The sequence below is a fragment of the Siphateles boraxobius genome, unplaced genomic scaffold (genome assembly GCF_051911475.1).
Source record: "Siphateles boraxobius isolate OS27281-9 unplaced genomic scaffold, OSU_SipBor_1 6, whole genome shotgun sequence".
Taxonomy (NCBI): domain Eukaryota; kingdom Metazoa; phylum Chordata; class Actinopteri; order Cypriniformes; family Leuciscidae; genus Siphateles; species Siphateles boraxobius.
This window is the reverse complement of record NW_027509186.1, coordinates 3,623,741-3,646,140: the sequence shown is the minus strand read 5'-3', so window position 1 is coordinate 3,646,140 and position 22,400 is coordinate 3,623,741. Positions and strand designations below refer to the sequence as shown.

The window sequence follows — 22,400 nt, the reverse complement described above, 5'->3', positions numbered from 1 at the left end:
TACCTCCTTCTCCTCTTCATCTACCTCCTTCACCTCTTCCTCTACCTCCTTCTCCTCTTCCTCTACCTCCTTCTCCTCTTCATCTACCTCCTTCACCTCTTCCTCTACCTCCTTCTCCTCTTCCTCTACCTCCTTCTCCTCTTCCTCTACCTCCTTCTCCTCTTCATCTACCTCCTTCAACTCTTCCTCTACCTCCTTCTCCTCTTCCTCTACCTCCTTCATCTCCTCTTTGAGCCCCCCCTCTTATTCTCACTCTTCTTCTTCTTCTAGCTCCTTCCATTTTTGTTGAAGACAGGTGAACTCACCTGCTGCCTTTTATAGCACTCCTGAGTGATGCGTTTTCAAATTAGCACATGTGTGCTTCCACGCCTGATGGATGTGCATATCCAATTCATTCATTAGTGTGGTCAATGGCAATCCGGGGCTTTGTAATGACAAGGAAGTAACCTCACAATCCTTATCTGTGTCTAAGGTGTGAAAATGTGTGTAGAGTTTTACAAATCACTGTGTGTAATGTTTTGCTAAAAGGGTAAAGCAGACATTGTGTGTAATGTTGTGCAAATCTGTGGAGGGGTTTTGCTCATTGGAGTAGAATTTTGCAAATTGCGTGGACATTTTTATTTTAGTGTGTAAACAATCATAAAAATCTGTAACAAAATGTGTTCTTGAGAAGAAAATTATCCATTTGGCCAATTGTGTTTTGTTGGTGTGAGTCTGTGTTAAGAGTTTAGGAAAAAGTATCTGAAGTATGGGTAAGCGCTTGTTAGCGATTGAAAAAAACTGTAAATACTTTTGAAAACAGATTCAAATAATTACAATCCTAAATTGCAATATTATTTCCCACTATTACTGTTTTTGACTGTATTTTAATCATATTTCAAAAACAAAAAGAATCTTACTGAACATAGACCTTTAAACAGTATTGTATAATTCCATCTAGGATTAGTTAAAATTATTGGACAGTTATGACTGTTTCTTTCTCTTGTTATATATGCAACATATATTATATTTCATTGCATGTTGTCTCGGTAAGTAATTTCAAATTGTATTGGTCCAAAATAATTGAATTTGCATATTAACTGTCACAACTCAGTAGAGTCACACAAATTAGTGCTAGCAGCTGACACAATTCTGAAAACTATTGGAACAAATGTATACATTTTATTCTATAACCTTAAGTACGTATTTGACATCCAATATTTTCTATTTTATATGAGGGTAGTCTTGGATAGATAAAGCGGTAATTAAATAAATGACCTGCTAGACTAAATATTTTGTCTTTTTCCTTCACAGACTACTCCTTCGGGGGCATTACTGCAAGATGCATCTGCAGTTCGACTGCATCGTTTGTGGTCGGACACTTTGCCACCAGAGGATTACAGGTGGATTGCCAGCAGGCTTTTTAAAATGGGGCCCAAGGGAAAACAAGAGCTTCGAGACAACCTACAGCTCTGGTATTACCCACCACAGCCAGCACTTATTTTCAACCAGGCTCCAGCTCCAGACAGATTTTTTTGTCATGCTCTGTTGCTACAACATGGTCACAGAAACCCTCATCTGTACGAAGTGTAAAGCCTCGCATGTGTCCTGGAGTCAGACTGTCCTGCAACAGCTGGATCTGGGCCATCGCTCTGAATTTCGGGTCATCCTCACACGGAAGGAAGGGCACTTTAATTCCACATCCAGTTGATAGCCCATCATCACATATGTTTGCAAATACTTTACAAATCAATTATGTAAAATATATGAATGTGTGGATTTTGCTTTTCCTAAGGTATGCCTGTGATATGAGAGTCATTCGGCTCCTGCGTGAGCGTGGCCTAGGCAATAGTCCCGTGTCATCAAACAGCTGCGTGAGAACCACAGTGAGGAGTGGCTCCAGCGTATGGCCCGGTACACCACCCAATGTGTGGACTTCCTCAAACGACCCGGGGTGTTGCAAATACAATTCCAGGAACCCCCAGAGCCTACAGTGGTCCCAAGCTGCAAGTGGCTGCTCACCGTGTACAGCCAAGACATCCTGACAAGGCTGGATGAAATCCATGCAAGGATAACATCTACGTATGGTTCAGTCTTGAAGATGGATTCCACTAAAAAGGTTAGCAGGGGATTTTTGTTAATTTATGATGTTTACTGTTATATCATTATCAGAGCATGAGTATCATATTCTACATGGTGTGATGTTTCATTGCATTGCATGCTTCCTGTCATCTACTGCAGATCACTAAGAAGCTGGCTGGGATGGCAAGGGGAACGGGACTCTGGCTTACCTCTGTTGGCAATGAGTTTGGTCAGGTGCTCATGAGTGTGCTGACAGCACAGGAAGGAGCAGGACTGGACATGATGGTCGATGGTCTGGTGAAAAGGTACAAGCAGGCTAGTGTGGATCCACCTGCTGTTTTGTACGTGGACTGTGGCTGCTGCACTGATGTGGGTGATACCAAGCTGAAAACCAGATTCAGAGGGTGGCCTGATCTCATGATTCGCTTGCACATCTGGCATTTTATGCGCAGGATTGCCATGGGGTGTACAACTGATGCCCATCAGCTGTATCCCATCTTCATGTCACGGCTGTCAGCATGCATTTTTGAGTGGGATGCGGCTGATGTTTCTATGCTTCGCAAAGCAAAGAGAGAGCTGTTGATATCCCAGGGTTGGCCTGCGCTGACAGATGAAGATGTCAACAAGCATCTTACCAGGCATGAGCTGGCACTCCATTGCCGGAGGAGGACCTGTGGAGAGGAGACTACCATCCTTCTCCTTGAGCGGCTGCTTACAGAGCTCCTGAGCAGCAAGGGCAAAGACTCCCTGGGTGTTCCTCTCCTGGACCGAGAAAGGATGGAGCACATCTGGAATGTCCAGAAGAAGCATGTGAAATGCATTCAAGACCCCCCTGGTGTTGTGCTCTATACAGAGACAGGGAGCCTAAACAAGGGAGGTGTGCTTCTAAAGACCTACAGATGTGCCAGAGGCTCCACTTCTCTCAAGTCCTTTCATTTACACCTGAACCGTTTCATCCCAGGTATTGTCTTTGTCACACACACTGTGCATGTGTAAAGAAAGAGCATTAAGTGTTTTTGTGTGTTCCTTTAACACCTCCTGAACACTGTTGTGTCTATTTACAGGGACCAGTGCAAACAGTCTGAACTTTCAGATTTATCTGCTGGAGGGTCTACACCGGTGGAACCAGGACCGGGAGGCTGCTTCCCTGTCATCGGAGCCATCAGCTTTGCGCAGCTACACAGGAGAACTTGTTCACTGTGTAAACGGCAATTATGAAAAGCTGTTTGGCAGGAAAGTGGTCCCCACATTTTGTCCCCCTGCATGTTACACCGGTGAGAATTATTTTATATATTTTTTATTTGATCAACTTGCAATTACTGTGTAACCTCCGTCTATATGTCAGATTTAACCCTATAGAGTCGATTGTATCATAATTGATATGCAAGTTTCTAAAGGACTCTAAATGATCAACATGATCAAAACTTTTTAGGAAACATGCCCTCTGTCGTCTGATTGATTATAGTCTTTTAGTATAATTGTAAAAGTGTCCACCTTCAGCTCGTGCCTCACGTTTCTTTTCATTGTGAAACATTTACTGATTTTATAAAGTAATTGTAAGAATAACTTTTATATTGTTACTAATATTTAATGACTAGTTACTAGACTGAAGTTTGTTTATTGTTTTTATTTCAGGTGAGCTCATTGGAGTGCAGTATCTGTTCCAGCAGACTGGTCAGGCACTGCAGGACATGAATCCTGACTCTGAGCAGACAGCAGAGCTCATTGAGGACCTCAGTGTGGAGGAGCGAGATGAAGATGAGGGCTTCTGTGACATCAGCGAGGATCACACAATAGCAGATCCGGAGGCTGTTCTGTCACCACCCTCTTCCACACTGACACTGGGTTCTTCTACCCTGGTCACCAGCAGTGCCACACCTGTACTGGGCTCCACATCCCCTTCACTGATCCCTGACCCCAAACTTGTCCTCACACAGTCTCCTTCATCACCTGGACCCTCAGGGACTGCTGTCACACCTGTTCCCTCTGAAACATCTGTTTCAACACTCCCCTCAGAGCCAGAGGATGCTGGTCAGGATGTTGATGAAGAAGAGACGGTAAATACTACTCCTTTGTATGTCTTTCAAATTAACTAGAATAATTATGATGAATTAACATCCAGTGCTTTAAATCCAGACTTTCCACATATTTTACATTTAAAAGTACAGCCTAAATTCATTTGTAAGCTGCAAATACACATCAAGTCAAGTCATCTTTATTTATTTGGTGCTTTGTAAAATGTCAAGAATGGCGCTCTCTGCTTTGTACTATTCAGTGCTTTACGGTGATAAACAGGAAAATAACACAATCAGTTATGGAATTATGCATTAGACAGATGTGATGTAATAATTGTATTGCATGTTTGTGTTTTTTAATAGGCTGTTGACTACCAAAATATCCCGGGTTATCAACATGTGGACCAGCTGGCAGAATATCTGGTGAATCTCCGGGACCACACAGCCCTCGGCCTGACCAACCAGGAAGCCAACACCATAATTGCTCTTTGGCAGAACCTGGATGACCGGGACAAGGAACGGGTGGTGTATGACAGTCGATGCCGAAAGAGACTGCTGAGTGGACGCTTCAAGGTCCCGAAGAAGCCCACTCACCCTGGTGTAGAGAGCACCACCAGATGTGTGCTGGGTGCAAGCAGCGCACCTGCTCAGTGGCCTGACTGTTGCCGTCTGGTGGAGACCATCTTCATCAGACTTTGCACTGTCCACCCAAGCCCCAAAAGAAAAGGCAAGGGAGCCCTGTGAAGATGGTCTCTGATCCTGCAAGACTATCGCAGGATAAGGCAGCTTGTACTGGGCAACAGCTTGGTGATGGGAGGAACATCCATGCAGCTGGTGGAGGTTAACCAGAACACCCTGATTCAGTGGTATAACAAAAGACAGAAAAAGCAGGAGCTGTCTGTGCTGCTTCAGGGCATTCAGTTGCCTCAGCCCCTCCCTGAAGCTCATGAGCCTCTCCAGGTAGCCAAACGTCTACGGACTGAGCCAGAACAACCAGGGGAGCAGCACCAGTACAAGCTACCAGAGAGTACAGCTGGTCAGGCAAAGCAGAGGCAGACTTCTGTTGGGCGACCCCCTCTCAGACCCAAGGCACCAGCGCAGAGTCAGACGTTGCTGACACCATCTGCATCTGGAGCATCACTGCAGATGGTACCAAATATACTTATACCATCAGCACCAGGTTTCCAGGGTGTGCCCATGTTCCAGGCTGTGCCAATGTTCCAGGGTGTGCCAATGTTCCAGGGAGTGCAAATGATCCAGGGCATCCCAATGGCCCAGGGGATGCAAATGGTACAGCCACTGTTACAGCCAACAGCTGTAAAGGGCACCCGCTTACCCGCTTCACCAGCTGCCAATCCAGACGCCATGCCCAAGAGACCCTACAGGAGAACCGTAGAGGCCAACACTTGCAAAAAATGTGGGCAATTTAAAACAAGTGCAACAGGACATAGCCAGTACAGGGGCAGGGTGTACTGCCCACAGACTGAGACTGTTTCAAAAGAAGTGTGGTTAGAGGAAATGCGGAGAACCATTTCCAAATAATGTATATATTTTCATGTATATAGCATCATGTATATAGTGTAAACAGTTGTTTAAATAGTTAATACTTGTGTTGAATATTATTTAATTGTTTTTTTTAACGTTATTTAACATTTTAACTTTTTATTTCTTGTTTTTGAAAACCTATTTAACTCTTCATTTTATTTATTTATTTTTAAAACATGTTACCAGTATTTAACATTTTAATATTCATTACTGTTCTGTTGGCATGATTGGCAAATAAAAACAAATTGGCAAGTGATTTCTTTTTGACTTTGACTTTCATATAACACTAGTTCATCAGAACACTGCAACAATATAACATTTGTATATAAAAAATATAATTTATACATTTTGTTATTCTTGTGATTGACATTTTCAGCATATTAGTTACTATTTAATGGGTTGCATCTTTGTTCATTACAAATAACAGATTTGCAAGTGTCTTGTTTGAATGTAACCTAAAAAAATACTTAATCAGATCAATAATAATACAACAACTACTAAATAATAACACTGTTCCATTGGCAATTATATATTTTTATGAAAGAATATCAAAGAAACACAACAAACAAATTACATATGTATATTTTATTAACACTGGAACAGTATGCATTCAAAAAGAATTTGCTTATTTACTTTTACTTTCATATAACACAATATTTCATCAGTACACTGCACCAATATAACATTTGTATTTAAAAAGATAATTTGTCCATTTTGTTATTCTTGTGACAGACATTCTTCATATTAGTTACTATTTAATGGGTTGCATCTTTGTTCGTTGCATAATAATGCAAATAACATTTTTTTTTAATGAAAGAATATCAAAAAACAACAAACAAATTACATATGTATATTTTATAAACACTGGAACAGTATGCATTAAAAAATTTAGCTTATTTACTTTTACTTTATTATAACAATATTTTATCAGTACACTGCAACAATATAACATTTGTATATAAAAATATAATTTGTACATTTTGTTATTCTTGTGAAACATTTTACAGCATATAAGTTACTAATTAATGATTTGCATCTTTGTTCATTGCATAATAATGCAAATAACATTATTTTTCATGATAGAATATCAAAAAACACAAAAAACAAATTAAATATGTATATTTTATTAAAACGGGAACAAACTTGGTGCACACCTGAAATAGAAAACAGTGTGATATAAATGCGTGATTTTCACACACGAAGAAACCGGAAAATGTATCATAAGATCTATGCTAATGAAGGCATATCTTTGAACATCAAATTTCAGCCTTTCTTTTCTTCGTTTTTTCTTTCTCTTCTTCCCCCTCTCTTTTTCCTCCTTCCCCCTTTTCTTCCCTTCTTCCCCACCTTTGTTGGACTATTGTTCCCCAGCTTGAACGCAGCGCCTTAGACCGCTCGGCCATCCTGACATGACGGCCAGTGGTGAGCAGCATTTTTGAATCTAGGGCTTCACCGCTTACCCGAGTCAGAGAACATGCCTCGTTGGCGCAGTTAGGCAGCGCGTCAGTCTCATAATCTGAAGGTCGTGAGTTCGAGCCTCACACGGGGCAGAATGGTGCTTTTTGATACACGGGACCGTGTAAATAAAGGAGCTGCTTTCTGTATTCCCTTTTATGCCTTTGTCCATTTCTTCATATGCACTGTAATTGAAATCCAGTGTTTTTTTAAGACTAATGTTGAACAAATGCAGTAATAGTATTACTCTCATATTCATGTCATATGTGTCAGTGTTGTTACAATGTTTTGTTAAGGCTTATATCATTCTTTCATTCTAATGGCATGTCTTGTTAATGCTAATGTAATTTTTTACATGACATTCCTTGAACCTTGTGTCATGACACTCCACCCCATGCCCCCAAACCCATGACATTTCATTCCAAGAAATTTCCAAGAGTCCTTGCCATGAAATTCTACTGCATCTTCTTCCGGTAAACATCACAACATGTTATTTCGTGAAATTCAGTTGAATCCGATTCAATCAACATGTCCATTTTTTCTGAAATGTCATGACTTGAAATTCCAAGTGCCATAGAATCCCATACATTGCACTAAAGTGTTACTTTAAAGGTCATGTACTGCAGGTCAGTGTTACTTTAATGTTTGGTTTATTCTAGCATGAACTGATTTGCAGTGCTTTGTCAACATTACTGCATTTCTTGATAAACTTGCCAGAGGGTTAAAGACTCTAGCTTGGGCCCGCAGCCAAAGGTTAGGTTTGTCAGAAGTGGGATTCGAACCCACGCCTCCAGGGGAGACTGCGACCTGAACGCAGCGCCTTAGACCGCTCGGCCATCCTGACATGACGGCCAGTGGTGAGCAGCATTTTTGCACCTACACGGAATGGCAGATGATCTAGAATTTAGAGCTTCACCGCTTACCCGAGTCAGAGCACATGCCTCGTTGGCGCAGTTAGGCAGCGCGTCAGTCTCATAATCTGAAGGTCGTGAGTTCGAGCCTCACACGGGGCAGAATGGTGCTTTTTGATACACGGGACCGTGTAAATAAAGGAGCTGCTTTCCGTATTCCCTTTTATGCCTTTGTCCATTTCTTCATATGCACTGTAATTGAAATCCAGTGTTTTTTTAAGACTAATGTTGAACAAATGCAGTAATAGTATTACTCTCATATTCATGTCATATGTGTCAGTGTTGTTACAATGTTTTGTTAAGGCTTATATCATTCTTTCATTCTAATGGCATGTCTTGTTAATGCTAATGTAATTTTTTACATGACATTCCTTGAATCTTGTGTCATGACACTCCACCCCATGCCCCCAAACCCATGACATTTCATTCCAAGAAATTTCCAAGAATCCTTGCCATGAAATTCTACTGCATCTTCTTCCGGTAAACATCACAACATGTTATTTCGTGAAATTCAGTTGAATCCGATTCAATCAACATGTCCATTTTTTCTGAAATGTCATGACTTGAAATTCCAAGTGCCATAGAATCCCATACATTGCACTAAAGTGTTACTTTAAAGGTCATGTACTGCAGGTCAGTGTTACTTTAATGTTTGGTTTATTCTAGCATGAACTGATTTGCAGTGCTTTGTCAACATTACTGCATTTCTTGATAAACTTGCCAGAGGGTTAAAGACTCTAGCTTGGGCCCGCAGCCAAAGGTTAGGTTTGTCAGAAGTGGGATTCGAACCCACGCCTCCAGGGGAGACTGCGACCTGAACGCAGCGCCTTAGACCGCTCGGCCATCCTGACATGACGGCCAGTGGTGAGCAGCATTTTTCAATCTAGGGCTTCACCGCTTACCCGAGTCAGAGAACATGCCTCGTTGGCGCAGTTAGGCAGCGCGTCAGTCTCATAATCTGAAGGTCGTGAGTTCGAGCCTCACACGGGGCAGAATGGTGCTTTTTGATACACGGGACCGTGTAAATAAAGGAGCTGCTTTCTGTATTCCCTTTTATGCCTTTGTCCATTTCTTCATATGCACTGTAATTGAAATCCAGTGTTTTTTTAAGACTAATGTTGAACAAATGCAGTAATAGTATTACTCTCATATTCATGTCATATTCTACTGCATCTTCTTCCGGTAAACATCACAACATGTTATTTCGTGAAATTCAGTTGAATCCGATTCAATCAACATGTCCATTTTTTCTGAAATGTCATGACTTGAAATTCCAAGTGCCATAGAATCCCATACATTGCACTAAAGTGTTACTTTAAAGGTCATGTACTGCAGGTCAGTGTTACTTTAATGTTTGGTTTATTCTAGCATGAACTGATTTGCAGTGCTTTGTCAACATTACTGCATTTCTTGATAAACTTGCCAGAGGGTTAAAGACTCTAGCTTGGGCCCGCAGCCAAAGGTTAGGTTTGTCAGAAGTGGGATTCGAACCCACGCCTCCAGGGGAGACTGCGACCTGAACGCAGCGCCTTAGACCGCTCGGCCATCCTGACATGACGGCCAGTGGTGAGCAGCATTTTTGAATCTAGGGCTTCACCGCTTACCCGAGTCAGAGAACATGCCTCGTTGGCGCAGTTAGGCAGCGCGTCAGTCTCATAATCTGAAGGTCGTGAGTTCGAGCCTCACACGGGGCAGAATGGTGCTTTTTGATACACGGGACCGTGTAAATAAAGGAGCTGCTTTCTGTATTCCCTTTTATGCCTTTGTCCATTTCTTCATATGCACTGTAATTGAAATCCAGTGTTTTTTTAAGACTAATGTTGAACAAATGCAGTAATAGTATTACTCTCATATTCATGTCATATTCTACTGCATCTTCTTCCGGTAAACATCACAACATGTTATTTCGTGAAATTCAGTTGAATCCGATTCAATCAACATGTCCATTTTTTCTGAAATGTCATGACTTGAAATTCCAAGTGCCATAGAATCCCATACATTGCACTAAAGTGTTACTTTAAAGGTCATGTACTGCAGGTCAGTGTTACTTTAATGTTTGGTTTATTCTAGCATGAACTGATTTGCAGTGCTTTGTCAACATTACTGCATTTCTTGATAAACTTGCCAGAGGGTTAAAGACTCTAGCTTGGGCCCGCAGCCAAAGGTTAGGTTTGTCAGAAGTGGGATTCGAACCCACGCCTCCAGGGGAGACTGCGACCTGAACGCAGCGCCTTAGACCGCTCGGCCATCCTGACATGACGGTCAGTGGTGAGCAGCATTTTTGCACCTACACGGAATGGCAGATGATCTAGAATCTAGAGCTTCACCGCTTACCCGAGTCAGAGCACATGCCTCGTTGGCGCAGTTAGGCAGCGCGTCAGTCTCATAATCTGAAGGTCGTGAGTTCGAGCCTCACACGGGGCAGAATGGTGCTTTTTGATACACGGGACCGTGTAAATAAAGGAGCTGCTTTCCGTATTCCCTTTTATGCCTTTGTCCATTTCTTCATATGCACTGTAATTGAAATCCAGTGTTTTTTTAAGACTAATGTTGAACAAATGCAGTAATAGTATTACTCTCATATTCATGTCATATGTGTCAGTTTTGTTACAATGTTTTGTTAAGGCTTATATCATTCTTTCATTCTAATGGCATGTCTTGTTAATGCTAATGTAATTTTTTACATGACATTCCTTGAATCTTGTGTCATGACACTCCACCCCATGCCCCCAAACCCATGACATTTCATTCCAAGAAATTTCCAAGAATCCTTGCCATGAAATTCTACTGCATCTTCTTCCGGTAAACATCACAACATGTTATTTCGTGAAATTCAGTTGAATCCGATTCAATCAACATGTCCATTTTTTCTGAAATGTCATGACTTGAAATTCCAAGTGCCATAGAATCCCATAGATTGCACTAAAGTGTTACTTTAAAGGTCATGTACTGCAGGTCAGTGTTACTTTAATGTTTGGTTTATTCTAGCATGAACTGATTTGCAGTGCTTTGTCAACATTACTGCATTTCTTGATAAACTTGCCAGAGGGTTAAAGACTCTAGCTTGGGCCCGCAGCCAAAGGTTAGGTTTGTCAGAAGTGGGATTCAAACCCACACCTCCAGGGGAGACTGCGACCTGAACGCAGCGCCTTAGACCGCTCGGCCATCCTGACATGACGGCCAGTGGTGAGCAGCATTTTTGCACCTACACGGAATGGCAGATGATCTAGAATCTAGGGCTTCACCGCTTACCCGAGTCAGAGCACATGCCTCGTTGGCGCAGTTAGGCAGCGCGTCAGTCTCATAATCTGAAGGTCGTGAGTTCGAGCCTCACACGGGGCAGAAAGGTGCTTTTTGATACACGGGACCGTGTAAATAAAGGAGCTGCTTTCTGTATTCCCTTTTATGCCTTTGTCCATTTCTTCATATGCACTGTAATTGAAATCCAGTGTTTTTTTAAGACTAATGTTGAACAAATGCAGTAATAGTATTACTCTCATATTCATGTCATATGTGTCAGTGTTGTTACAATGTTTTGTTAAGGCTTATATCATTCTTTCATTCTAATGGCATGTCTTGTTAATGCTAATGTAATTTTTTACATGACATTCCTTGAATCTTGTGTCATGACACTCCACCCCATGCCCCCAAACCCATGACATTTCATTCCAAGAAATTTCCAAGAATCCTTGCCATGAAATTCTACTGCATCTTCTTCCGGTAAACATCACAACATGTTATTTCGTGAAATTCAGTTGAATCCGATTCAATCAACATGTCCATTTTTTCTGAAATGTCATGACTTGAAATTCCAAGTGCCATAGAATCCCATACATTGCACTAAAGTGTTACTTTAAAGGTCATGTACTGCAGGTCAGTGTTACTTTAATGTTTGGTTTATTCTAGCATGAACTGATTTGCAGTGCTTTGTCAACATTACTGCATTTCTTGATAAACTTGCCAGAGGGTTAAAGACTCTAGCTTGGGCCCGCAGCCAAAGGTTAGGTTTGTCAGAAGTGGGATTCGAACCCACGCCTCCAGGGGAGACTGTGACCTGAACGCCAGCTGCCGAAGGATAGTCCGTCAAAATGGGGATAATGTTGAACAATGTTGAACGCCACAGCCAATCACGTCGACGCGCTATAACATTTGCAGCCAATTAGAGAGCGCCATTCTCGACATTATAACATTTGCAGCCAATCAGAGAGCGCCATTCTTGACTTTTTCCTTATCATTTTCGACATTTGACCAATCAGAGTACAAGGAAATGTCGATGGCACGTTTACGCTTAGCACCGCTAGGAGGAGGAGTCAGGAAGCTAGCCGAGTGTCAATCAAGTTGCCGAACTGAGCCGAAGGTGTACGAAGTAATGACATATCCTGAGGGGCGTGTCAGAGGTCAAAAAGTTCAGACGTCGAGCATCACTGTCACGGAGGTCAGGCATCATCATTTTAACGGAGGACTGCGAAACTTATTTTTCGGTAACTTTAACTGTATTTTCGGACAATGTAATTTTATATTTGTATATAATTGTATATATTATAATTGTAAATATCGTGTGTGCTTTTTTTAAAGAAATAATTTGTATTATAGTAGTTTTGTTCAAAACGATATAACCTAACCGTTAGCCCCCCAACAAAAAAATGTCTGGCAAAAAATCCCATAAAGCCATGTCAGATACTGACTGGATTGCAAGGCTAAAAAAGTTTGCCAGCACAGGAGTTTGGCCATCAAATGAGGGTAACAGGCCAGCTCCTCGACAGAAAAAGTGGCATGACGTGTACCAAAGGGTGAGTGTGCTTTTGTCACCTTTGCATGATGTAATAATTGTAATCCTAATCATTTAATTCAATGTCATCATTATTTATAGATATGTATGTAGATAATGTTGCAGGTATTTGAGATTTATGTTTATTTATGTAAAAAAAAAAACTTTTTTTTGCACTGGGAGGATGTTGAGTGAATGGATGTTTTTTTGAAGGTGTGAAATGTTCCTCTCTTGTTCTTTTAAAGGAGGATACAAACTTTACTCACTCTTTATCTCTAATTTTACAGTTTGTATCTCCCCTTCAAAGAACATGAATAAAAATAAATGACAGACTACAATAAATTAATGTGGCATTCATACTGATAAGTTAGAAATGCATGTATTCTATGTTATATGTGTGATAATGTTTACAGATTGAAAGATGTCCGATGCAGTCTCGCGGCCAGACAACCTTGCTCGGAGCGGTCCCAAAGTGCATATGTGGTTTTCACACTCAAAAGGTAACAATGTAAAGATGTAACTTGTATTTTTTTTATATATGTATAATTTACTGAACAAATTCTTCTCGTTCAACAATTATTGTAGCCTATGTATTTTTGTGGTTGTCTTAAGCAGGCCACAGCCTCTATTGGACAAGCACCAAGGGTTGTTGAACAACAGTCTGCCGCTACTGGACCAGCACAGGAGGTCATGGCGCAGAGTCAGCGTCAGCTCCCACCCCAGCCTACTTCTAAAATTATACCAAGTTTGTCAAAGGTAATAACATTTTTTTTATATATATATAATTGCAGTTTTAATATACGTTTAGTATAAAGGTTTAAGTTCAGTGGAAATGGCTGGTATGTTTTTACACCTACCTGCCAGCTGTGACACCTTGTACAGGGGCGGCTGTAGTCTGCTTATTGGTCAGTTTCACTGTCTCAGGTTGGTTTAGATCAAGTAAAATGGTGAAAGAACAATGTAACCTATATGATCTCTCTTTCTTCTCTGGGCTCTGCTCTTGCATTCTCCTCTTCCTCTCTAATTGGGCTTTGCCATTATGGGTTAAAGGACACTCGCGTCCTTCATGGCATCTCTCTTGATTTTTCCAACTGGCTACTGAAGCTACGTCTTTCATTCTGTATTTCTCAGGTAACATTCCACTTATGCACAATTAATTATACACGTATTATTAATTAAGTCATCATGAATCTGCTTTGTTGCCATTTCAAGGGTAACCTTCATTACTGTTAATAAACGCTTTCTCTTACAAACTATGTGCAAACTATTTTTGATTTTAAGTCATTTTTAAAAGGTACTTGTTAAATTACTATATACTCACATTCTAGCAATACCTTCCCACACATTTTTCTATTCTAACTGTGCTTATTTCAATCTGTATAAGTAGTAGAGTGTGGTAATACACAGACAAAAAAATAAGTTAAAGAAAGAAAGCAGGTCCTTTAGTTATATAATGAATGATAGGATCAATAGATATTTTCTCATTTTACATTTTATTATATTTTTGGCCAATGTGCTGTTACAATTCAATTTGTCTTTTCATTGAAATTGTTTTGCCCTTTTTTAGTTTACCAAACCAAGATTTGGTGGGTCCCACATTGCTGCTGCAAAGCCAAATCTGAGTGTGGCTAGGAGACCATCTCAGGCTGTTGACCAACCCAGCGCAGCAGTGTCCAGTGCCCCTACAACAAGCACCACTGTCTCTGTAAGTACTGGCATAATCCACATTGCATTCTAAGACACATTCCACATCTGTGCACTTTTTAGAAATATATTTTGTATGCAGGAAATCTTATCATAATGAATTAAGAGCAATAATATACAGTTTTCACACAATATGCAGTCTGTGAACACATTTCCACAATGCTTACATTTTCTTAACAGACAAGCTATACCTCCCAACAAAATTATGGATTGTTTTTGTAGTATTTACAAATGTTAACACACACCACCCCACAATAGCAAAAACAATATTCCAAACCTTAGATACAGTATAAAAACCTCGGCTTCTTCAATGATATCAGTTCAAAAACAATATATCTCAGCTGATAATAAACAAACAATTGAATAATTGACACACACCTGATTTATGTTGGGTAAATTGGGCCAACCATAGCTGATTCCAGTCTGGCTTAGACTCAGTGGCAGGGGTTATTTTTTTCTGTTACATTGACACTTATACATTAAAAGGAGGACTTTGAGGAGTGATGTTTTTGGAAACAGAAAAAGACAAACACTGTAATGTCTGGACGAGGAAGGGTAAGAGCAAGGGGCCCAGGGAGAAGAGCAGGCCCAGTGAGAGGTGCAGTGAGATGTGCAGTGAGAGGTGCAGTGAGATGTGCAGTGAGAGGTGCAGTGAGAGGTGCAGTGAGATGTGCAGTGAGAGGTGCAGTGAGATGTGCAGTGAGAGGTGCAGTGAGAGGTGCAGTGAGAGGTGCAGTGAGATGTGCAGTGAGATGTGCAGTGAGATGTGCAGTGAGATGTGCAGTGAGATGTGCAGTGAGAGGTGCAGTGAGAGGTGCAGTGAGATGTGCAGTGAGAGGTGCAGTGAGATGTGCGAGAGGTGCAGTGAGATGTGCAGTGAGATGTGCAGTGAGATGTGCAGTGAGAGGTGCAGTGAGAGATGAGAGGTGCAGTGAGAGGAGCAGGGCCAGGGAGAAGAGCAGGCCTAAGGACTTCCAAAGGCTGCAAGAACAGTAGTCTCTGATGAAATTCGTGCCACTCTCATTGACCATGTAATCAACCACGGTCTTTCGCTAAGAGAGGCTGGTAAACAGTAAAGGGAAAAAAAACTGATTTGCTTTTTACTGGAATACTGTACATGTGGACATACAGTTCCCAACCAATACATTTAGTGTAAAAATGGTGGATTGCATGTTTTGTATGCAAATACCTGTAAAACTGAAACACAAAAGTCTATGAAGTTTTTGTAATACAATAGCCAGTATTTTGAAACCCTAGTACTTTGATTGACTGCATGTACCTTGTGAAGTGAAAACAAGTGTTATTCTTTGACAGAATAATTTCATTCTGAGTCAGATTTCCAGTGTTTTGGTAAAGTTAGTGTGTGCAGAGAAAGATGTGTTCTATTTTGAAATGAAGAGTTAGTATATATTTACAGTTTTTTTCAATTGTTTACACGCAATTTTGAAAACCTCTACCTCCTTCTCCTCTTCATCTACCTCCTTCACCTCTTCCTCTACCTTCTTCTCCTCTTCCTCTACCTCCTTCTCCTCTTCATCTACCTCCTTCTCCTCTTCCTCTACCTCCTTCTCCTCTTCATCTACCTCCTTCTCCTCTTCCTCTACCTCCTTCTCCTCTTCCTCTACCTCCTTCATCTCCTCTTTGAGCCCCCCCTCTTATTCTCACTCTTCTTCTTCTTCTTCTTCTAGCTCCTTCCATTTTTGTTGAAGACAGGTGAACTCACCTGCTGCCTTTTATAGCACTCCTGAGTGATGCGTTTTCAAATTAGCACATGTGTGCTTCCACGCCTGATGGATGTGCATATCCAATTCATTCATTAGTGTGGTCAATGGCAAACCGGGGCTTTGTAATGACAAGGAAGTAACCTCACAATCCTTATCTGTGTCTAAGGTGTGAAAATGTGTGTAGAGTTTTACAAATCACTGTGTGTAATGTTTTGCTAAAAGGGTAAAACAGACAATGTGTGTAATGTTGTGCAAATCTGTGGAGGGGTTTTGCTCATTGGAGTAGAATTTTGCAAATTGCGTGGACATTTTTATTTTAGTGTGTAAACAATCATAAAAATCTGTAACAAAATGTGTTATTGAGAAGAAAATTATCCATTTGGCCAATTGTGTTTTGTTGGTGTGAGTCTGTGTTAAGAGTTTAGGAAAAAGTATCTGAAGTATGGGTAAGCGCTTGTTAGCGATTGAAAAAAACTGTAAATACTTTTGAAAACAGATTCAAATAATTACAATCCTAAATTGCAATATTATTTCCCACTATTACTGTTTTTGACTGTATTTTAATCATATTTCAAAAACAAAAAGAATCTTACTGAACATAGACCTTTAAACAGTATTGTATAATTCCATCTAGGATTAGTTAAAATTATTGGACAGTTATGACTGTTTCTTTCTCTTGTTATATATGCAACATATATTATATTTCATTGCATGTTGTCTCGGTAAGTAATTTCAAATTTTATTGGTCCAAAATAATTGAATTTGCATATTAACTGTCACAACTCAGTAGAGTCACACAAATTAGTGCTAGCAGCTGACACAATTCTGAAAACTATTGGAACAAATGTATACATTTTATTCTATAACCTTAAGTACGTATTTGACATCCAATATTTTCTATTTTATATGAGGGTAGTCTTGGATAGATAAAGCGGTAATTAAATAAATGACCTGCTAGACTAAATGTTTTGTCTTTTTCCTTCACAGACTACTCCTTTGGGGGCATTACTGCAAGATGCATCTGCAGTTCGACTGCATCGTTTGTGGTCGGACACTTTGCCACCAGAGGATCACAGGTGGATTGCCAGCAGGCTTTTTAAAATGGGGCCCAAGGGAAAACAAGAGCTTCGAGACAACTACAGCTCTGGTATTACCCACCACAGCCAGCACTTATTTACAACCAGGCTCCAGCTCCAGACAGATTTTTTTGTCATGCTCTGTTGCTGTGGATGCCGTACAAGCTGTGGAAGATCAAGGCTCTCTGTCCCAATTCTGCCTGCGGGCAGCATCAGCTGACTGGAGGCGGTCTGCACAAAAGGGCACGGCAGGTTCTGGACATCGATAGGATGTACAACATGGTCACAGAAACCCTCATCTGTACGAAGTGTAAAGCCTCGCATGTGTCCTGGAGTCAGACTGTCCTGCAACAGCTGGATCTGGGCCATCGCTCTGAATTTCGGGTCATCCTCACGCGGAAGTAAGGGCACTTTAATTCCACATCCAGTTGATAGCCCATCATCACATATGTTTGCAAATACTTTACTAATCAATTATGTAAAATATATGAATGTGTGGATTTTGCTTTTCCTAAGGTATGCCTGTGATGTGAGAGTCATTCGGCTCCTGCGTGAGCGTGGCCTAGGCAACAGTCCCACGCGGGTCATCAAACAGCTGCGTGAGAACCACAGTGAGGAGTGGCTCCAGCGTATGGCCCGGTACACCACCCAATGTGTGGACTTCCTCAAACGACCCGGGGTGTTGCAAATACAATTCCAGGAACCCCCAGAGCCTACATTGGTCCCAAGCTGCAAGTGGCTGCTCACCGTGTACAGCCAAGACATCCTGACAAGGCTGGATGAAATCCATGCAAGGATAACATCTACGTATGGTTCAGTCTTGAAGATGGATTCCACTAAAAAGGTTAGCAGGGGATTTTTGTTAATTTATGGTGTTTACTGTTATATCATTATCAGAGCATGAGTATCATATTCTACATGGTGTGATGTTTCATTGCATTGCATGCTTCCTGTCATCTACTGCAGATCACTAAGAAGCTGGCTGGGACGGCAAGGGGAACGGGACTCTGGCTTACCTCTGTTGGCAATGAGTTTGGTCAGGTGCTCATGAGTGTGCTGACAGCACAGGAAGGAGCAGGACTGGACATGATGGTCGATGGTCTGGTGAAAAGTTACCAGCAGGCTAGTGTGGATCCACCTACTGTTTTGTACGTGGACTGTGGCTGCTGCACTGATGTGGGTGAGACCAAGCTGAAAACCAGATTCAGAGGGTGGCCTGATCTCATGATTCGCTTGGACATCTGGCATTTTATGCGCAGGATTGCCATGGGGTGTACAACTGATGCCCATCAGCTGTATCCCATCTTCATGTCACGGCTGTCAGCGTGCATTTTTGAGTGGGATGCGGCTGATGTTTCTATGCTTCGCAAAGCAAAGAGAGAGCTGTTGATATCCCAGGGTTGGCCTGCGCGGACAGATGAAGATGTCAACAAGCATCTTACCAGGAATGAGCTGGCACTCCATTGCCGGAGGAGGACCTGTGGAGAGGAGACTACCATCCTTCTCCTTGAGCGGCTGCTTACAGAGCTCCTGAGCAGCAAGGGCAAACACTGTTTTCCATTTTTGAGGCAATCAAGGTTTTGGACATTAACCTCTTGTCACATCTCAAAGGTCAGGTCAAAAGGTTTTGTTGATTGGCTGATTGGATTAGCATCTCAAGGCTCTGAGTTACACTGTTACCTGATGAAATCAGGTAACCAGCTGAATCATGTACTTTCCTTTACATGTTTTGTTCAAGAGTCCCCTCCACTATGAAATTAATCCCACCCCCTTGAAATGTATGTAAACTGCAATGTAAAGTTCCCTTAGACTAGACTTGATTGAGATGACTACAGCGACGAAATAAAGAACTTATACCTCAACAATCTCCTGGTCTGCAACTCTATCTTTTCTACACTTGAGAAGAAAAAGTTCACAACAGATCCCTGGAGGCAGCCTGCACGAGGGCAGCATACTCCGCATCCACTTGGGTGAGAAGGTCTTTCTGCCTATGGTACTTTGCCAGAAGGCCAACAATGGAATCCCTCATGGGCTGTGTCCACCGAAAATGGTCTAGGAAAAAAAGTATACCCCCTGCCTTGATGGAACCTGTGCGAGCAGCTCGTGGAGAGGGAGCAAAGGGCAGTGGTGGTGTCATCTCATCTAAAAGAGAGGAAAAGGGACAGAATAAGTAAATCATTTTCACCTTTATCTCTAAAATATATGTAGTATTCATATAAATAAGGAATAATTAAGGGATGAAGATGTGAGCTGAATCACCTTTTACACTGGTGGGCTGTGCAGGCTGGATCATTGTTTCTGAGCCAGGAGAAGCCACACCAAAGATGTCATCCTGGAGCATAGAGTAATTAATTTGGGTTAGAATCAGTAATTACATATTAGATTTGGATTATAGTGAATGGGGATGTTTGTAAGTACAACAGTCAAGTTTAGCTGAGCAAAGTGTTCCCCCCTCACCTCCTCAGTTGTGTCATCAGGTGGGAATATCTCACTGAGAGCAGATGGCTGTGAGGACTGATGCTCTCCCTCCTCTGCAACAGGTACCTTCTGGGACTTGTGCTTGTCCCAGTCCAGGGGGACAGGACGACAACATACTGCAGTCCAAACCTTTCTCCGGTGTCTGTGTGTGAGATAATTAAGGCAGGGTACTTGGCCTGGCCTGTCACCACGTCTGATGGCTTGTTCAGTTCCATGATCAGCACAGGATCAAAAACTGCAGGCAGCTTCACTCCAGGCTGCTTCAGGTCCACAAGGCGCTTGAAATTCCAGCGAGCCACTCCAATCATGCCCAGCGCCTGGATAATTTCTGTGGATACCTGAGTGCCTGTGACCCATCTCGCCTGATGAAAATGGAATCCCTCCTGCTGAGAGGTGCCTCTCACAGGGATCCACACGGGTACAGCTGCCGCCTCCCCCTTCACATGGTTCAGCTGGTTGATCCCCTCTTCAATCTCTGGGTCACTCAGGCAGCCTCTGAGGATGTGGTATCGCTGAATCCTCCATACCTTCAACATCGATGGTTTGAACAGTGGCCCACCATCAGGATCTCATTCTAAAAAGAATCTTGGAGAACTCTCTCCACTCTCTCCAGCAGCTCTTTGGGGTGTGGGACCCTAGTGCGACAGTGCTCCCTGATATGCTTCTTTGTTGGATTTGGAGGCACTATCCCACAGAAGACATAAGCCTGCTTCAGTCTCTGTAGGTCCATCTGGTCCACAACACTAAAAGCTGCTGACAGAAACTTGCAGAAAGCACTGTGCAGTGGATGGTGCTCTGAAGTACACTCTCTGGAGAACCACCGCATGCAGTGGAACAAGTCCAGCTTGATGTTGATGTTGCTATTATATTCTTTGCGGGAGGCACAGGTGTCGATGAGATGCCCAGAGTTTGCCTCAGTCACTATAGCCTCAGTGGTCTTCCAAGAATCCCAGAGGAGGTGCTCCTGGGGATCAGGGTTTGGGATCCTGAAGGCAGCACAGCAATCACTGTTCCACACACAAAGAGAAGTATATTTAAAATATTAAACATTCAAATAAATAGGATACATGTATTTGCTATACTATATTTTGTTTACTTTACAAATATAATATAGGTGGGAAGGAAAATGTGATGGCTGGTTCTTACCGGTCAAGCCACTGATAGTTGGCTTTTGGCAGTTCTGCAAAAATGTAACGACAGGACAGCCCAGCATTTATTGGCTGCAGGGATTTATCACTTTCAGACTGCAGCATCACCCAGGACAAGATTATCCAGTTTTCATTCATCACAGCGTATGACGACATAGTACCTGATGCAAGCACAACCTTCCGGGCCACCTTGCGGGTATGGTCAGCCCTTAATATTTGTCCAAATGTGGCTTTAAGGAGCAAATTGATTGTGCTCTCCTGCCTATGGTACTCCTGAATGAGGCAGTCAACCAAGTAGTGGGGTGAGACTGTTACTCCACACCAGCCGACCACATCACCATACTCACCAAATGGAGCAGGAGTATTTGTTGCTCTTAGTGCCCCTGTGATGGTCTGCTGACCATAAAGTCCACTGTCTCCATCCAGCACATTCTTAACAGTGGACAGGTAAGCCAGGTGTGCACGCTCATACCTGAGGTTGAGAGCTTCGTTCAACTGATTGGCCATATCATTGGGAGACTTTGCTGTGCGCCGCAACTCGTCCATCACAGTCTTACATATGGCCTTCTTGTGCATACGAAAAGCTGGAAAAATGTTGCAGAATCGACTTGGCAGCATGTCCATCCATTGAGGTTTGTCTGCATACCATTACTTTTTACAGACTTTACAGCTGAGCCGAGAGGCCAGCATGTAGTACTGGCTGCTTGTACCAATAATGACACGGGGTCATCCAACTCCTGATGAGACAACGTGAGGATTCGGACAGCCGTTCAGACATGGCAGAGTGTAGTTGTTGCGGACTCTTTCCATAATGGAGTGCTCTGGTTTCCAAATGAAGAATGGATGAAGTTGAAAGTATTTTGGTGATGGCAACTTATAGACAGCATCAATAAGCTCAGGCTGAGGTGGGTAACACCACAAGGAGATCATGTTCATTGGATGTCTCACCGGTCTAGAGCCTTGCCACAGTCCCAAGGCTTCCATTTCTGTTTTCATCCAGATTCTCTGCTGGTGAGAGCAGTTCCATTGGCTTACATCCTGCTCATAGCCTGGCAGTGGTGGAAGTGCTGGCTTCTCCTCCATCTGAGTTGGGGGGTGCCCAGCAGAGACTGCAGGGAGTGCTGTGGGTGGAGTAAAGGCTGCAAGGAGTCCCGACTGGACAGCAGTTGCAGGGGGGCCTGAGGGAGGAGTAGAGGCTATAGATTCTGCAGAGGTCACTGGGAGGAGGGCTGCAGGATGACATGGTTGACATTAGTCATAGATGAGCATTATATTTGTTAAATATGTTAAATGTGTTTTAAATTTTATTAAGTAAAATTATGTTACATTAAGTCCTTACATTGACAGAGCATGGTTTCCTGCACTGGTCTCAAAGGCGATGTGGTCTCAAGCGTTTGTCCAACCAGTTGTCACATTTTCAAAACTCTAAATACAATAAAGCTATACCTCCCAACAAAATTATGGATTGTTTTTGTAGTACTTACAATTGTTAACACACACCATCCCACAATAGCA

The 22,400-nt window shown here is 42.2% G+C and overlaps 2 protein-coding genes, 1 long non-coding RNA gene and 11 other non-coding genes across 14 annotated transcripts; 7 read left to right on the top strand and 7 right to left on the bottom strand.

Moving 5' to 3' along the window:
• Positions 1-1,537: 1,537 nt before the first annotated feature.
• LOC143716460 (uncharacterized) lies at positions 1,538-5,877 on the top strand. The gene is made up of 6 exons (XM_077209029.1): positions 1,538-1,665; positions 1,775-1,853; positions 2,221-3,022; positions 3,126-3,335; positions 3,697-4,118; positions 4,440-5,877. The coding sequence occupies exons 1-6, from the start codon at positions 1,538-1,540 to the stop codon at positions 4,818-4,820; spliced, it is 2,022 nt and encodes a 673-aa protein (XP_077065144.1). The 3' UTR covers positions 4,821-5,877.
• A 1,220-nt stretch (positions 5,878-7,097) lies between these two features.
• On the top strand, positions 7,098-7,171 carry trnam-cau (transfer RNA methionine (anticodon CAU)). The gene has a single exon. It is a non-coding gene; the product is annotated as a tRNA-Met (tRNA).
• Positions 7,172-7,837: 666 nt separating this feature from the next.
• Positions 7,838-7,920, bottom strand: trnal-cag (transfer RNA leucine (anticodon CAG)). Its single transcript has one exon. It is a non-coding gene; the product is annotated as a tRNA-Leu (tRNA).
• Positions 7,921-8,015: 95 nt separating this feature from the next.
• On the top strand, positions 8,016-8,089 carry trnam-cau (transfer RNA methionine (anticodon CAU)). Its single transcript has one exon. It is a non-coding gene; the product is annotated as a tRNA-Met (tRNA).
• Positions 8,090-8,755: 666 nt separating this feature from the next.
• Positions 8,756-8,838, bottom strand: trnal-cag (transfer RNA leucine (anticodon CAG)). Its single transcript has one exon. It is a non-coding gene; the product is annotated as a tRNA-Leu (tRNA).
• A 67-nt stretch (positions 8,839-8,905) lies between these two features.
• Positions 8,906-8,979, top strand: trnam-cau (transfer RNA methionine (anticodon CAU)). The gene has a single exon. It is a non-coding gene; the product is annotated as a tRNA-Met (tRNA).
• A 478-nt stretch (positions 8,980-9,457) lies between these two features.
• trnal-cag (transfer RNA leucine (anticodon CAG)) lies at positions 9,458-9,540 on the bottom strand. Its single transcript has one exon. It is a non-coding gene; the product is annotated as a tRNA-Leu (tRNA).
• A 67-nt stretch (positions 9,541-9,607) lies between these two features.
• trnam-cau (transfer RNA methionine (anticodon CAU)) lies at positions 9,608-9,681 on the top strand. Its single transcript has one exon. It is a non-coding gene; the product is annotated as a tRNA-Met (tRNA).
• A 478-nt stretch (positions 9,682-10,159) lies between these two features.
• Positions 10,160-10,242, bottom strand: trnal-cag (transfer RNA leucine (anticodon CAG)). Its single transcript has one exon. It is a non-coding gene; the product is annotated as a tRNA-Leu (tRNA).
• Positions 10,243-10,337: 95 nt separating this feature from the next.
• Positions 10,338-10,411, top strand: trnam-cau (transfer RNA methionine (anticodon CAU)). The gene has a single exon. It is a non-coding gene; the product is annotated as a tRNA-Met (tRNA).
• Positions 10,412-11,077: 666 nt separating this feature from the next.
• On the bottom strand, positions 11,078-11,160 carry trnal-cag (transfer RNA leucine (anticodon CAG)). The gene has a single exon. It is a non-coding gene; the product is annotated as a tRNA-Leu (tRNA).
• A 95-nt stretch (positions 11,161-11,255) lies between these two features.
• trnam-cau (transfer RNA methionine (anticodon CAU)) lies at positions 11,256-11,329 on the top strand. The gene has a single exon. It is a non-coding gene; the product is annotated as a tRNA-Met (tRNA).
• A 7,958-nt stretch (positions 11,330-19,287) lies between these two features.
• On the bottom strand, positions 19,288-19,759 carry LOC143715686 (uncharacterized). Its single transcript, XR_013195866.1, has 3 exons — positions 19,717-19,759; positions 19,519-19,591; positions 19,288-19,401 (listed from the first exon to the last, which is right to left on the bottom strand). It is a non-coding gene; the product is annotated as an uncharacterized LOC143715686 (long non-coding RNA).
• A 552-nt stretch (positions 19,760-20,311) lies between these two features.
• Positions 20,312-21,461, bottom strand: LOC143716459 (uncharacterized). The gene is made up of 2 exons (XM_077209027.1): positions 20,884-21,461; positions 20,312-20,744 (listed from the first exon to the last, which is right to left on the bottom strand). The coding sequence occupies exons 1-2, from the start codon at positions 21,459-21,461 to the stop codon at positions 20,312-20,314; spliced, it is 1,011 nt and encodes a 336-aa protein (XP_077065142.1).
• Positions 21,462-22,400: the final 939 nt, after the last annotated feature.

Excerpts from the sequence above, each read along its gene's own strand:
- LOC143716460 (XM_077209029.1), top strand. The coding sequence starts at position 1,538 with ATGGTCACAGAAACCCTCATCTGTACGAAGTGTAAAGCCTCGCATGTG. Across the intron at positions 3,023-3,125 it reads CCTGAACCGTTTCATCCCAG|GGACCAGTGCAAACAGTCTG; the intron begins GTATTGTCTTTG and ends GTCTATTTACAG. Across the intron at positions 4,119-4,439 it reads ATGTTGATGAAGAAGAGACG|GCTGTTGACTACCAAAATAT; the intron begins GTAAATACTACT and ends GTTTTTTAATAG.
- LOC143716459 (XM_077209027.1), bottom strand. The coding sequence starts at position 21,461 with ATGCACAAGAAGGCCATATGTAAGACTGTGATGGACGAGTTGCGGCGC. Across the intron at positions 20,745-20,883 it reads AACTATCAGTGGCTTGACCG|TGATTGCTGTGCTGCCTTCA; the intron begins GTAAGAACCAGC and ends TGTGTGGAACAG.